This window comes from Ascaphus truei, chromosome 7 (assembly GCF_040206685.1).
Source record: "Ascaphus truei isolate aAscTru1 chromosome 7, aAscTru1.hap1, whole genome shotgun sequence".
Classification (NCBI taxonomy): domain Eukaryota; kingdom Metazoa; phylum Chordata; class Amphibia; order Anura; family Ascaphidae; genus Ascaphus; species Ascaphus truei.
The window spans coordinates 14,966,294-14,979,442 of NC_134489.1; the positions used below are offsets into that span (position 1 = coordinate 14,966,294).

At 48.2% G+C, this 13,149-nt stretch overlaps 1 protein-coding gene across 2 annotated transcripts in view; it reads right to left on the reverse strand.

Annotated features, from left to right (window-relative positions):
- Positions 1 to 13,149, reverse strand: part of LOC142498727 (cytochrome P450 2F2-like) — an 85,757-nt gene that overhangs the window by 55,619 nt on the left and 16,989 nt on the right. The window contains exons 2-4 of one of the 2 annotated variants that reach the window (XM_075607059.1): positions 5,786 to 5,961; positions 3,000 to 3,162; positions 453 to 602 (exon numbers count right to left, since the gene is read on the reverse strand). In XM_075607059.1, coding sequence (XP_075463174.1) covers positions 453 to 602; positions 3,000 to 3,162; positions 5,786 to 5,961 — 489 coding nt within the window. The remainder of the gene's footprint in view (positions 1 to 452; positions 603 to 2,999; positions 3,163 to 5,785; positions 5,962 to 13,149) is intronic. The other variant, XM_075607060.1, reaches the window with a different exon arrangement.

Sequence of the window (13,149 nt, forward strand, 5' to 3'; positions counted from 1 at the left end):
GTTTCAGGTGTGTTCACAGGGATCTCTCCATGTGTTGTATAGAGGAGTGGCTTGGGAGGTATATAAGTCAATGGGTACGCTACTATTTTCAAGGTATTACTTTCTCTGTCTTCCCGCTCCAGCAAAAAGCTTTCTTTCAGCCTTTGGATCTCAGCATTGCAAACTTTTGCAGATTCCTGTAGCATCTAAGACTTATTTAACAATGTTTTTATCCCTGTATACCACAACAACAGATGGGACAGTTGTACATATCTCTGTTTACTTCGCTGTACATCAATGAGATTAAGGACCACAATTACTGTACATCATTAATGTCATAATACATCTTCCAGCACCAGAAACCAAATTCCTGACCACTAAAATGAATGAGCCACAAGGAGCCTTTCAGCACAGGGAGATGTCTTACGGAATAGCACAACTTATAGTCTCAGCGCCTACTGTATGAAACTGACCCTTGGTTTGCCTGAATTCCTCCGCTAAATACCGTGCTTCATCCTGAATCAGCTCCTCCACGCTCCTCTTCCCCATCCCAAAATTCCTTAAGGTGAGCAGAGCAAAACGGCGAAGATTTCTCCACTTCTCACCATTAGAGAAAGCAATTCCTGGAGACGGGAGAGAGAGAAATAAAATGATTACATTACATACAGAAATGCATGGACCTGCACAGACTCTATAAACATAGTATGTGGCAGCAAATAAAAAGTACTTGGCCACCTAGCCCATTTTCCTAACTGCTGTGAAACCTGAGACGGTCAGACAGATCTTTGGTTTTATTTCATATTTAGGATGGATTTGTGTCTGCCCCAAGCAGGTTTGAATGAGCTTACTGTAATAGCCTCTACAGGGCTGCAGACAGATTTCCCGGGGCCCAAGACTACAGTTCTAACAGCCTCCCCCTTCCCCCCTGTCGGCAGTGTTGCGAGCCCTATTTCACACCTCACGAGCCCCTCTATTTCCCTCCCTCTTCCCATATATTCTTTCTGTCCCACCTCTCACTCACCCCCTCCATCAATTACCCCATCCTCACTCAATGTCTGCCCTCCCGCCTCATATGTATTTCTCTCCCCTGCGTCTCACTCTTACTCCCTCTTTTCCTCACTCGCCCCCTCTCTCCTCTCCCTCCTCTGCCTCCATCAATTTCCCCATGCTCACTCATTCCCTCTCCCCTCACACAATTCCCCCCACAAAATATATACCAAAAAAACTTCCCACCCCAAAATACATACAAAAAAATCTCCCCTTCCAAATTTATACAACCTCTCCCCCCCCCAAATACATGTAAAAAAAAAAACACCTACCCAATACAAAAAAAAACCCCAATACAGCTTGGCCCAGATTCCGGCACGCTACACACTGATGTCAGACAACCCCATCGCGTGCTGGCAGAGGAAAGGTCCTGCAGGCAGCTAAGTGCCAGGGTCCGGCCATGACCAGCAGCAGGGCCTGGCCAGAGGTCGGGGGAAATTTGCAGCACTGGCTGGGCCCCCACCCCCAGCCAGCGGGCCCGGGACACCAGTTGATATGCAGACATTTGTCCAAATTGGTTTGTGAATTTTACACCATGAAACGGATTTTGAGGGGAATAATCGAGAACTTCCGGGAAACTGATTTGGGTGGATTCGCCCATCTCTAATCACTAATCCCTAGACAGCACCCACATAGAAAGCATCATTGAAAATGTATAAAACTACTACGAAAACATCAGAGTAGAGAGAAGATTCAATTTTGTTTCTGTAAATTAAATATAACATTAAAAAAATGTGAGCAGATGAATTGCTCATTGAAATTTCTTAGTGATTCACCATTACATAAGGATCACTCTCGGTCCAAATGTTGCTGTTGTGTAATATGTTTTCTGGTTGCTATTGGGTTAAGACAATTTAGCAAACTGAGTCTTTATGTTTGCAATGTGTCATGTTTCAAAACCAGTATCTTGATCTGCTGATCCTCCTGTTATTTACTTCTCAGATTAAGGCCCCTTTGTCTATCAGAAAATTGAGGGATGGGATGTGTTGTGGTTGTTCTCTCTAACACAATAACACATTTGTGCTTTGTTGAATATTCTTTCCATTGAAAACACACACTAATCCCTTTGCTGTTGAGAGTAGGGTTCACTTAGGGACCACAATGATAAGGGGAGAATACCTCAAAGTGGAATTTACATTATTAGTTTTTATATTATTAGAATGGTTGGGGCTCCCATCACTCCAGCGGATGTTAAACGAGGATTTGCTCCCCGAATTCTCTCTCTCTTCTGTGGTACAGGTGGAATACACAAAGCCCTCCTCTGCCCTGTGTCTCCCTCCTCTCTCTCTTCTCTCTCTCTTCTCTCTCTCCTCTCTCATCTTTCTCATCTCTCTCTCTCATTCCTCTGCTCTCTTTCCCCTTCTTAAACAGACTCTCCCCCTCTCTTCTGAACTTGTTGCCAGCCCTCTTTTGTGCGCTCTCTTCCTTCTTGTTCTCTCTTTTGCTCTTATGCTTAGCCCTCATCAGCTCTCATTTTCTTTCCTTACAGTACTTCAGCTCGCTCTCTCTCGCTCTCTCTCTCTCTCTCTCTCTCTCTCTCTCTCTCTCTCTCTCTCTCTCTCTCTCTCTCTCTCTCTCTCTCTCTCTCTCTCTTACACAAAAAGAAGAGCACACTTGTTGCCTCTTTGATAAACTTCAGCGAAAAATTAGCAAATCTTTATAAACAAAAGTATTTCTACCAATATCAATAACCAATATCAATAAACAGTAATTATATTAACAGTATAATAGTGCATATAATTCGCATATTAGGTTTGGAGTCACCTAACATCCTATATATTCTTTAGATTTTGCCACATGATATTGAGGGCCATGTTAAAACTCAGCCTCCCTCTTCCTTGAGGTACTTTACAACTCATTGACTTGGATGGGCTGTAAAGTTTTTTCCAGTGCTAGAAGGTGTATTATCTCTTATGGCAGAACATTGCACAGTAAATATGGGCCTCAATCCTTTTTTATTGGAAGCTCCTTACCATTTCCTTGGGTAAATCTGTACATCACGGGGAATTCCCCTCTTCCGCTGAAATCATCACCTTGCTCTATTAGTGCTTCTTTGACTGCCTTGTATCCAAACAGAACCACAATAGGCTGGGATCCTAAGTAGATGGTGAATACAGGGCCATATCGTTCGCTCAGCTATAAGGAAAAACATAGTAGTCAGTAGTTGTTAAAGTCCTTCTCCTTTCTTCATTATACCCCCTCTCCTTCCTTTCTGTCTTATATTCCCCTCTCCCATCTTTCTGTCATATCTAGGGAAGAACTAGATCTAGGCGGAACTGTCAAAATCTGTCTCTCCATCAGCTGGTTTTGCTCACACTGCTAGAGCTGTGGCCTAGAAAAACAGTGTTTTTGGGATCTAGTCCTTTTGGGTCTGACACCAGTACACCATTCCAGTCATTAGGTTGTGCCTTAGGCTTATCACCTCTATATAGTTGGTTTGGAAATCCTTTTAGAAAGTGTGCCTGATATCCCCCTCTCACATCTTCTCTCAAAACCGCTCACTTCCATTTCTGTCTCATATCCTCCTCGCCCATCTTTCTGTCTCATATCCTCCTCGCCCATCTTTCTGTCTCATATCCTCCTCGCCCATCTTTCTGTCTCCTAGCCTCCTCGCCCATCTTCTGTCTCAAACCCCTTTTCCCTCCTTTCTGCCTCAAATCCCCACCCCCTCTTTTCTCTCATGCCCCCCTCTTAAAAGCTAAGAGTAAATAAAGTCTTAATTTAAATATAATTTTCTAGATCTCTCCCTTAATACAGACTCTCCCAAGCTACAGTAAGTCATTCTGATTTATTTTTTAATAGAGATCAACAAGGCACTCAGTTTAATCATCATTACATTATTAAAATTGAGCATTGGTTCACCAATACAATTAGGGATGCCAAGTGGCTTCTCCAAAAATACTAGACACTGGTGGAAGGAACGATGCACTCGAGAAAAGTTTGGTGGCAGGTATGTTATTTATAAATGATCTGACCATTATGTCATATTTTCAAAATGGTCCTCCAAATGTGCACCAATTTGCACCATTTCATATTCTATTTTGTATTAAAAAAAATCTGCAAAGGGGTCTAGGGATGGAGTGCCCTCCCTAGAATTCTTTTTCCAAAATAGAATATAAAATGGAGTGAAATTTAGAAAAATTACATAACAGTCAGAACATTTATAAATAACATACCTGCAGCCATACCGGCCCATGGTGAGTATTGCTAATCTTAGTGCTCCTCTCCCAGAAATTCAAAGACTGTTGCACCCCTCTCCATCCTCTCTCATCCCCTTCATCCTCACCTTCCTTCTTGTCTCTCTCTCCTGCCTCTCATTCTCTCCTCCTTGCCTCTCATTCTTTCCTCTTCCCTCTTTCCCATTCTCTTTCTTTCTCCCATTCTCTCCCCCTCCCTGTCATTCTCTATTGCCCCTCCTGCCCATTTTCTATCACCATACCCTCCCATTCTCTATTCCCCCATCCCTCCCATTCTCTCTCCCCCACACTCCATTCTCTCTCCCTCATCCTTCCATAATCTCTCCCAATCCTTCCCATTCTCTCTCCCCCACCCTGAATTCTCTGTCCCCCCACCCTCCTTTTCTCTCTCCCCCCACCCTCAAATTCTCTCTCCCATCCCTCCGATTCTCTCCATATTTGCTGATGACACTAAATTGTGCAAGGTAGTAAAATCTGCCCTGATCATAACTGCAAAACAACATGAAACCGAAAACTCAGTTTGGAGAAAAATGGACTTCCGTCTTGAGGTTGGCATCGAGAGCAAAGTCACCATCTTTGCTGATGATACTAAATTGTGTAAGGTAATAGAATCAGAGCAGCATGTAATTTCTCTTCAGAAGGACTTGGATTGACTTGAAACTTGGGCAGGTAAATGGTAGATGAGGTTTAATATAGATTAATGTAAGGTTATGCATTTGGGATGCAATAATTAACAGGCAACTTACAAGTTAAATGGGGATAAATTAGGAGAGTCCTTGGTGGAGAAGGATTTAGGAGTGCTTGTAAACAGCAGGCTTAGCAATAGTGCCCAAAGACATTCAGTAGCTGCAAAGGCAAACAAGATCTTATCTTGCATTAAACGGGAAATGGATGGAGGGAAGTAAACATAATTATGCCCTTTTATAAAGCACTAGTAAGGCCACACCATGAATATGGAGTACAATTTTGGGCACCACTCCATAGAAAATACATTATGAAACTAGAGAGTGCAGAGAAGAGCCAGCAAATTAATAAAGGGGATGGATAATCTGTTTTATGAGGAGAGGTTAGCAAATTAGATTTGTTTACATTAGAAATGAGGCATCTAAGATGGGATATGATAACTATATACAAATACATACAGGGACAATACAAGGAGCTTTCAAAAGCAGCCGGTCAGGTCACTAAGTCCAGAGAAGTAATACCAGACACATACTGTAAATATTCGGTATTACCTTTCATTTTTTGCTTTACAGAGTAGCGAAATACTTGTCAGTCCTGGCAACCCTAAATACAATTGCTTTCTTTCAGCCTCATTTCTTTATTCAAAGCTCTGCATTATTCATTGTAGACTTTAGATACATTGATTATTTTTCTTTCGTAGGGTGCTGACATCTTTTTCACCCCTGAAAAAACACCACTCGTGTTGTAGCCCTAAATTTCCACCAAGCCAAAGCACTTTAGAAATAAAATGTATTAACACCTGTAATTTCTTCACAAGCTCTCTGGAGCTAACCCTCATCAGGTCCAAGGTGATGATTTCAACATGGTTATAAACTTACTGCCCCAAAGGATTTCACCATGTCCTTGCTGTCAATCTGGTGAAGATTGCCTATTATTGGCAGTGGTGCAGGGCCTGGTGGCAGCTTCCCCTTCCTCCTTTGAAGCAGTAACAGACAAGATAGGCAGAAGACAACTAGGGCCAAAGTCCCAGCACTGAGCTCCATCCTGTCCCAGCCTGAGGGAACAAGAGAAATTGAAATACTTACAGGGCTGGCCTTAGGGCCCATGCCTTCAAGGGGCCTCATGCGCCCTCCTCTCCCTCCCCCTGTTGATGCCGGGATCCAAATTCCACCCAACAGGAGAGGGGAGTGCTGGAGGAAGGAGCTGTGGAGTCCTTGAATTGGCGCAAGACCGTAACACTGCTCACACCAAGGTAGATAAATGGGCATGGTGTGTCTGTAGCTGCGGAAGGTGTGTGTAGCTGAGGGAAGTGTGTGTAGCTGTGGGAGGGGTGTATGTGTGTGCCATGATGTCATGGTGACGCAACGCATTGCCATGACAGTGCAACGCCGTGACTTTGAGGGCTCCCCTGGACCATGTAAGGCCAAAGCGACCTAATGATAGTGGCATGTTTAATGGGTTAAATGTTCAGTTCCATGTACAGGAATACCAAAGTGATCTGAAAGAAGGGACATATTTAATGGATTAAAGCACTTTGGAAATTGGCACTGAGAAATTGATAAATGACCACACTTCAAGGAGCCATTGTAAAGAGAGTTTACATTACATTACATTTTGTAAGGAATCGGGGAGCGCGTCCCCTGCGGTTCACTCTCTCCTTACCTGATGTCTCATGCAACCCAGCTGTCCTTATGGTGCGCGCGCTCCCGCAGGAGCTTTTCTGACGTCGCGGAGTCTGGCTCCGCCCCTCCTTGCCAAGCGCATCAACGTCGCGCGGCGCACACACGTGACGCGTGTGCACCTCTCCCAAGCTGCATGTCCACTCTCCTTATTATGCCCACCTGTCTCCTGTGCCTTTCCTCCTAACCATGCCTCTGCTCCGTCCCCCCTCTTATTGGTCATGCTCCCCCATATATGCTCAGCTGTGACACTTGCACTTTGGCTGAACATATTTCCAGTTAGCGCTGTTCTCCCACTTCCTGGTTCCTTGTCCTGCCTTGTCTTGTTCCCTGCTGCCTTGCTTTCAGATTGACCTCCTGTGTACCGACCTGCCTATTACTTTTGACTCCACACTTCTGGCTTACCGACCCAGCTTGCCTCAGAACTTTCGCATCTCTCCAATCCTGACCACTGCTTACGAACCTCTACGCTTCTACTGGCTCCAATCCCTGCCCACGGTTAAACGGACACTGACCATTCTACCAGCTCCTATCTCTGACCTTGGCAACTACCTAACCATTCTAGTCTCTCCAATCCTGACCCGGCTGCCTGACCATCCGCATTTCAGATGTGCCCCATGGCTGTGGGTGGCGTTTATACCCATTCCCACCTCAGTACCGGGGTCCCGCCTTGTTTGTGGTGAGCATGGCGTTAAAGTATGCTCAGCCCCACAAACGTGAACCCCACTGAGGTGGGTCTGGCCCTGTCCTCTGTTGTGGACAGATGCTCACAACTAGAGACTTGTGTTGCATTCCTGGCACAATCCTTTGGGGCTCTTAATTTGCAACACCAGCAGGCCAGTCCTCTGAGATCTGCGACCCCTTTTTTGTCTCCAGACACACATCCTTCTGCTGAACCCTGTCTGCCTACTCCTAATTGCTACTCTGGTGATCCTCATGGGTATCGGGGTTTCCTTAACCAATGTTCTATCCAATTTGAGTTAACCCCTTCTCATTTTCTCTCTGCAAGATCCAAGGTGGCATACATAATCGCTATACTTTCCGGAGATGCTCTGGCATGGGCTTCCCTCATCTGGGAACGGAGACCTGAACTGACACAGAATCTCGACCACTTCACTATGGAATTCAGACGTGTCTTTGACACTCCAGGTCGTAAGGTGACTGCTGCATCTTCTCTTTATCACCTTTCCCAGGGTTCACTTTCAGTCACTTGTTACTCTCTGGAATTTCGTACCAGAGCAGCTGAAACAGGCTGGAATAATGAGGCTCTGTCGACCGCCTTTTGGCAAGGTTTATCTGCTCTGCTCAAGAACGCCCTGCTGACCTGGAGGAACTTATTGCTATCTGCATTAGAGTGGACCAGCGTCTTCAGGAGAGGAAGGCTAAATGTTCTCACCCTCGGCCACTTCCGGCCAGATCACTGGCGTTTCATTTCCTCTACAGATCTGCCGCCTCTAGATGATCCGGAACCCATACAGCTGGGAAGCCAACGGTTATCCTTCTCGGAGAGACAGCACAGTCGTACCAATGGACTATGTCACAATTGTGGTCACCCCGACCATCAAGTCCTTTCCTTCCCGCTCAAACCGGGAAACGCTAGCATTCAATGAGGTACCTCAAATCTCGTTGGCCTCTACCTCGCCTTCCCAGACTCTCCCAGAAATCCGGTCTACTCAGACCATGCTTTGCTTCTCCCTCAAAGGGGCCACTTCCAGGTAACTACCTCTGCCTTTATTGATTCAGGTTCTGGGGGCAAATTCATTGACCTTAGCTTAGCTCTCAAACATAACATTCCTCTCATTCGTAAAGCCTTGCCTGTCGGATTGGAAGCCATAGATGGACACCCTCTTCAACCGGCCACCATCTCTCTGGAAACCAGCAAATTTACTCTTCTTACTAAAGATGGTTATCAGGAGAAGATTTATCTGGATGTCATCCGTACTCCATCTGTTAAGGTAATTCTAGGACTGCCGTGGTTACAGCAACATAATCCGCAACTTGATTGGACTGATAAAGAATCCAATGGAGTCCCCATTGTATCAAGACTTGCTTAAACTCTACTCAACAGATCTGCAGCCTAATTTCTCCCAAAGAGGATAAAAGTGTTCTACCCAAAGTCTATGCTGAATTCAAGGATGTGTTCGATAAGGTACGATCCAAAGTTCTTCCCCCTCATCGCCTTACAACTGTCCTATTGATCTCTTGCCAGGTTGCGTCTTACCTAGAGGTAAATCTTATCCCCTGTCTCTACCTGAAACCAAAGCCATGTCAGAGCATATTCAAGAGAATTTAAAGAAAGGTTTCATTCACAAATCCTCATCCCAGCCGGAGTAGGGTTTTTCTTCGTTAGAAAAAGGATGGTTCTCTTCGCCTGCGCATAGACTATAGAGGGTAAAACAAGATCACCTTAAAGAAACACTACCCGCTTCCCCTCACCTCCAAGCTTTTTGATCGCCTCCAAGGAGCTACCATCTTTTCAAAATTAGATTTGCTTATAATCTTGTACAGATAAGACAGGGCGATGACTGGAAGATGGCTTTTAATTCCGGAGACTGCCATTATGAGTATTTAGTCATGCCCTTTGGGCTGTGTAACGCCCTGGCTGTTTTTCAAGAATTTGTTAATGAGATTTTTCGGGACCTGCTGGATCTTTATGTTATTGTCTATCTTGATGATATTCTAATCTTTTCTAAATCTCTACCTGAACATATCAAAAACACTAAAATGGTCTTGTCTCGTCTTCGTGAAAATCATCTTTATGCCAAATTGGAAAAATGCCAGTTTCATCAGACTTCTACCACATTTCTAGGATACATTATTGCGGACTCTAGTTTTTTCCATGGACCCTGCCAAGCTGAAGGCAGTTCTGGACTGGCCACAACCTACCTCTCTCAAAGCAATCAAGCGTTTTTTAGGATTCACAAACTACTATCGTAGATTCATTCGAAATTTTTCCACCACAGTAGCCCCATTCACAGCCTTAATGTAAGGAATCGGGGAACACGTCCTCTGCGACGTGTTCCTTCCTTACCTGTCATCTCTCAGACCTCCACTCTGGCACCAATGCATGCGCGCACCCCCGCTCTGCTTACAGAGCATGCGTGCACACACAGCTCTTCTAATGTGCCACAGAGCTTAGCCCCGCCCCCTCGGACGCTTTGTGCTTCTATCGCGCGCTTCCTGCACATGTGATGTCGTGCACCGCTCCCCAGCTGCGTGACAAGTTACATTAAGCCACTTGTTTCCTGAAGCCTATCGTGGCTCCCGCTGGGGCGGCTAAAAGACAAGTGCCGTGCATATGGACTGGAATATGAGGACAAGGAGGTCGAAGATATGGTTGTCGCAATCACGGCATATGAAGACGAGCATCCAGAGTCCCGGGAGACGGCTCAGCTTGCTCTGGTACAGCCGCCCGGAGATCAGGGATTGAACCCAGTGCCGGGGCGGCAGAATCCCGGGGAGGGAACAAGTGCACCTCCCGGGACAAGTGCGACAGGAGGGGCGCTGATGGCTGCGGCTACCAGCACGTTTACCCCTGAAATGTTGGCACTGATTACAACGTGGGGAGACTGAGGGACAGCGGAGGAGCGGCTAAAGTTTATCTCTATGGCAGTGAACAGACTTGCTTATTGCCCCCCGGTCCAACCCCCCAAAGATGAACTCCAACTGGACAAGCACAGTCTCACCAAGTATAGAGGCGGCACGTTTAATTCGAGTGCGGCTAGTTCCGCAAGCCGGGAGATGTCCCGGCTTGCGAGCCGCATCCCCTCGGCGTGCCACGCATCACCGATGCGCGGTCACGCGTCATCGGGAGCCTGCGCCCCCTGCACGCGTGCCCAGGGCTCCCCGAGGTAGCCCTGGTGTCCCGCGATGTGGGGGACGGCGGTGGGGGGTTTCGGGGGACCCAGCGGACCCGGAGGGGGGAGGGGGAAGCCCTGATCGGAGGGCCGCTCCTCCGAGGCTTCGGCGCGCGCCTGGGACATCCCGGCGCGCGCCCGGTTACTGTCGCGGCCGAGACCGGGCAAATGCTCGAATAAACTCGGCTGCGACAGTACATAGAAGGCACTGATCAGATCGACATGTTTTTAAGGAACTTTGAAACGCAGTGCCAGTGGTACAAGGTGCTTCCCCAGCATAGGGTTGCACCTTGGAACCGCTACTCTCCGGCTTGGCTCAGCAGACATTGATGGCGCTTACAGAGGAGTTTGCTGTTGTCTATGACCACCTGAAAGAACTTTTGCTATTTCAGCACGGTTTTACCCCTGAAGCTTACCGGGGTAAATTCCGGCTGGAGGAGAGGCAGCCTCAGGAGACCTACGTCACCTATGTGACCCGCATGGCTTTGTATGGGCTACACTGGGTGGAGGGCTCTGAGGCCAGGACTTACCAACGCCTGCTGGACCTCATCTTTCAGGAGCAGCTCATGCAGCAGTGCCCGCCGGCGGTGAGGGCTTGGGTGTATGACAAAAAACCCAAGACCTACACAGAGGCGGCGAGGATGGCGAGACGTCCCATGTCACTCCTATCCCGGTTTCATCGGTGCCTACAGCCAGGAGCGGAGGACATGTCATCGCAGACCTGTAGCAGACGGACGGCCGGAGCAAACACCTCACCCCGGTCACAGTCGGTGACCGGCAAGCAGTCGGCTTGCTGGATTCAGGAGCTGCAGTGACCCTGGTCCGACCTGATATGGTCCAGCCAGAGGAATTGCTCCCAGGCCCTGGGATGCAGATCACTGTAGCCGACGGAGAGCCACGTTTCCTGCAGGTGGCCTGCATCTTTTTGGATTGTGGGGTGGGCAAGGGTGTGCGGGAGGTGGGGGTTTTACCCGGTTTGGATGCTGAAATTCTTTTGGGCAACGACCTGGGACCGATGACCTGCAACTACGACCGTGTGCCCCAGCCCGCTGCAGTGGCGGTAATTACCCGGAGCCAAACAGCAGCAATGCCGGCAGCGGCCGCTCCAGTCCCCCAGCCTTTGGGACCAACATTAGCGGAGGGCACAGAGGAGCCCGGGGAGGTAAGCCAGGATCAGTTGCAACCACAGGCTGACTTACTGATCCCTCTCACCCTGTCCCCTTCCCCTGACAATGACATGACTGGGGGGTGACCACATTTAGGAGCCCAATTTAGGGAGGCAATGAAGGCAGACCCTACCCTGGCCGGCGTGAGACTTCGGGCGTCCGAATCTCAGGCAGGGGAGGGCACTGAGCACTGCCTATGGCATAAGGGACTCCTATAAAGAGAAGAAGGGAACCCGGGGATAGAGGAGGGATTGACCGGTAAGCGACAGCTAGTAGTGCCCCAGGGGTACCGACAGCAATTGTTACGGGTAGCTCACTCTATTCCGTTAGCGGGACATCAGGGGGTCACCAGGATGCGAGCCCGGTTATTGCAGCATTATTACTGGCCGGGGGCATCTCGAGATGCGAGCAATTTCTGCCGCTCCTGTGATGCCTGCCAGCGGGTAGGTAAGGCGGGCAACCGTGTGAAGGCACCCTTGAGACCCCTACCGATAATAGGGGAACCCTTCCAGAAGGTAGCGATGGACCTTATAGGACCCCTCATGATTCCTAGCAGGTCAGGGAAGCGCTACATCCTCACGGTGGTGGATTTTGCCACCCGGTACCCTGAGGCGGTAGCGCTTGGCACCATAAGTGCCAAGACAGTGGCAGCAGCTTTGCTGAACATTTTTTCTAGGGTAGGTTTCCCTAGTGAGATCCTAACCGATCAGGGGTCGCAGTTCATGAGTGAACTGTTACATTGTCTCTGGGATGCATGCGGTGTACAGCACCGGCGCACTACCCCTTACCACCCCCAGACAAACGGATTATGTGAGAGGTTCGACGGGACCCTGAAGCAGATGCTTCAGACCTTTATAGAGGCGGAGGGGAAAGACTGGGAGATTCACCTTCAGCACTTGCTGTTTGCATACCGAGAGGTACCGCAAGAATCTACAGGCTTCTCCCCCTTCGAGCTACTATATGGCCGCAGGGTACGTGGACCTCTGGACCTATTCCGTGAGGGATGGGAAGGGGAGACTACTGCTACTGATGCTTCAGTGATCCAGTATGTAGTAGATCTCCGAGACCGGTTAGAGATGCCCATGGGGGTGGCCCAGGACCACCTCAGGGCCGCTCAGACCAAGCAAAAGCAATGATATGACCAGCATGCCCATAGCAGAGAATTCATCCCAGGACAACAGGTGCTTGTTCTCAAACCCACTCGGGAGAACAAGCTGATGGCTGCCTGGTCGGGACCATACTCGGTTATCCGAAAGGTGAATGAGTGCAACTATGTTGTACAGGTAGCGCCTGAGAGGCACAAGACATACCACATCAACATGTTGAATGAATACAGAGCACCGAGTATGGGAGCAGTAATGGCCATTTGTAGCCCACTGCTGGAGGATCCGGCAAGCAATGCTCTGCCTGATCTCCTAGGGGAGGCTAGGCAGGGAAACACTGTGGAACAGGTAGAGATAGGGGCACAGTTGAGTGCTAGGGAGAAGGGAGAAGCCAGGGACATGCTAGCTCAGTTTAGCGCCCTCTTCACTGACATGCC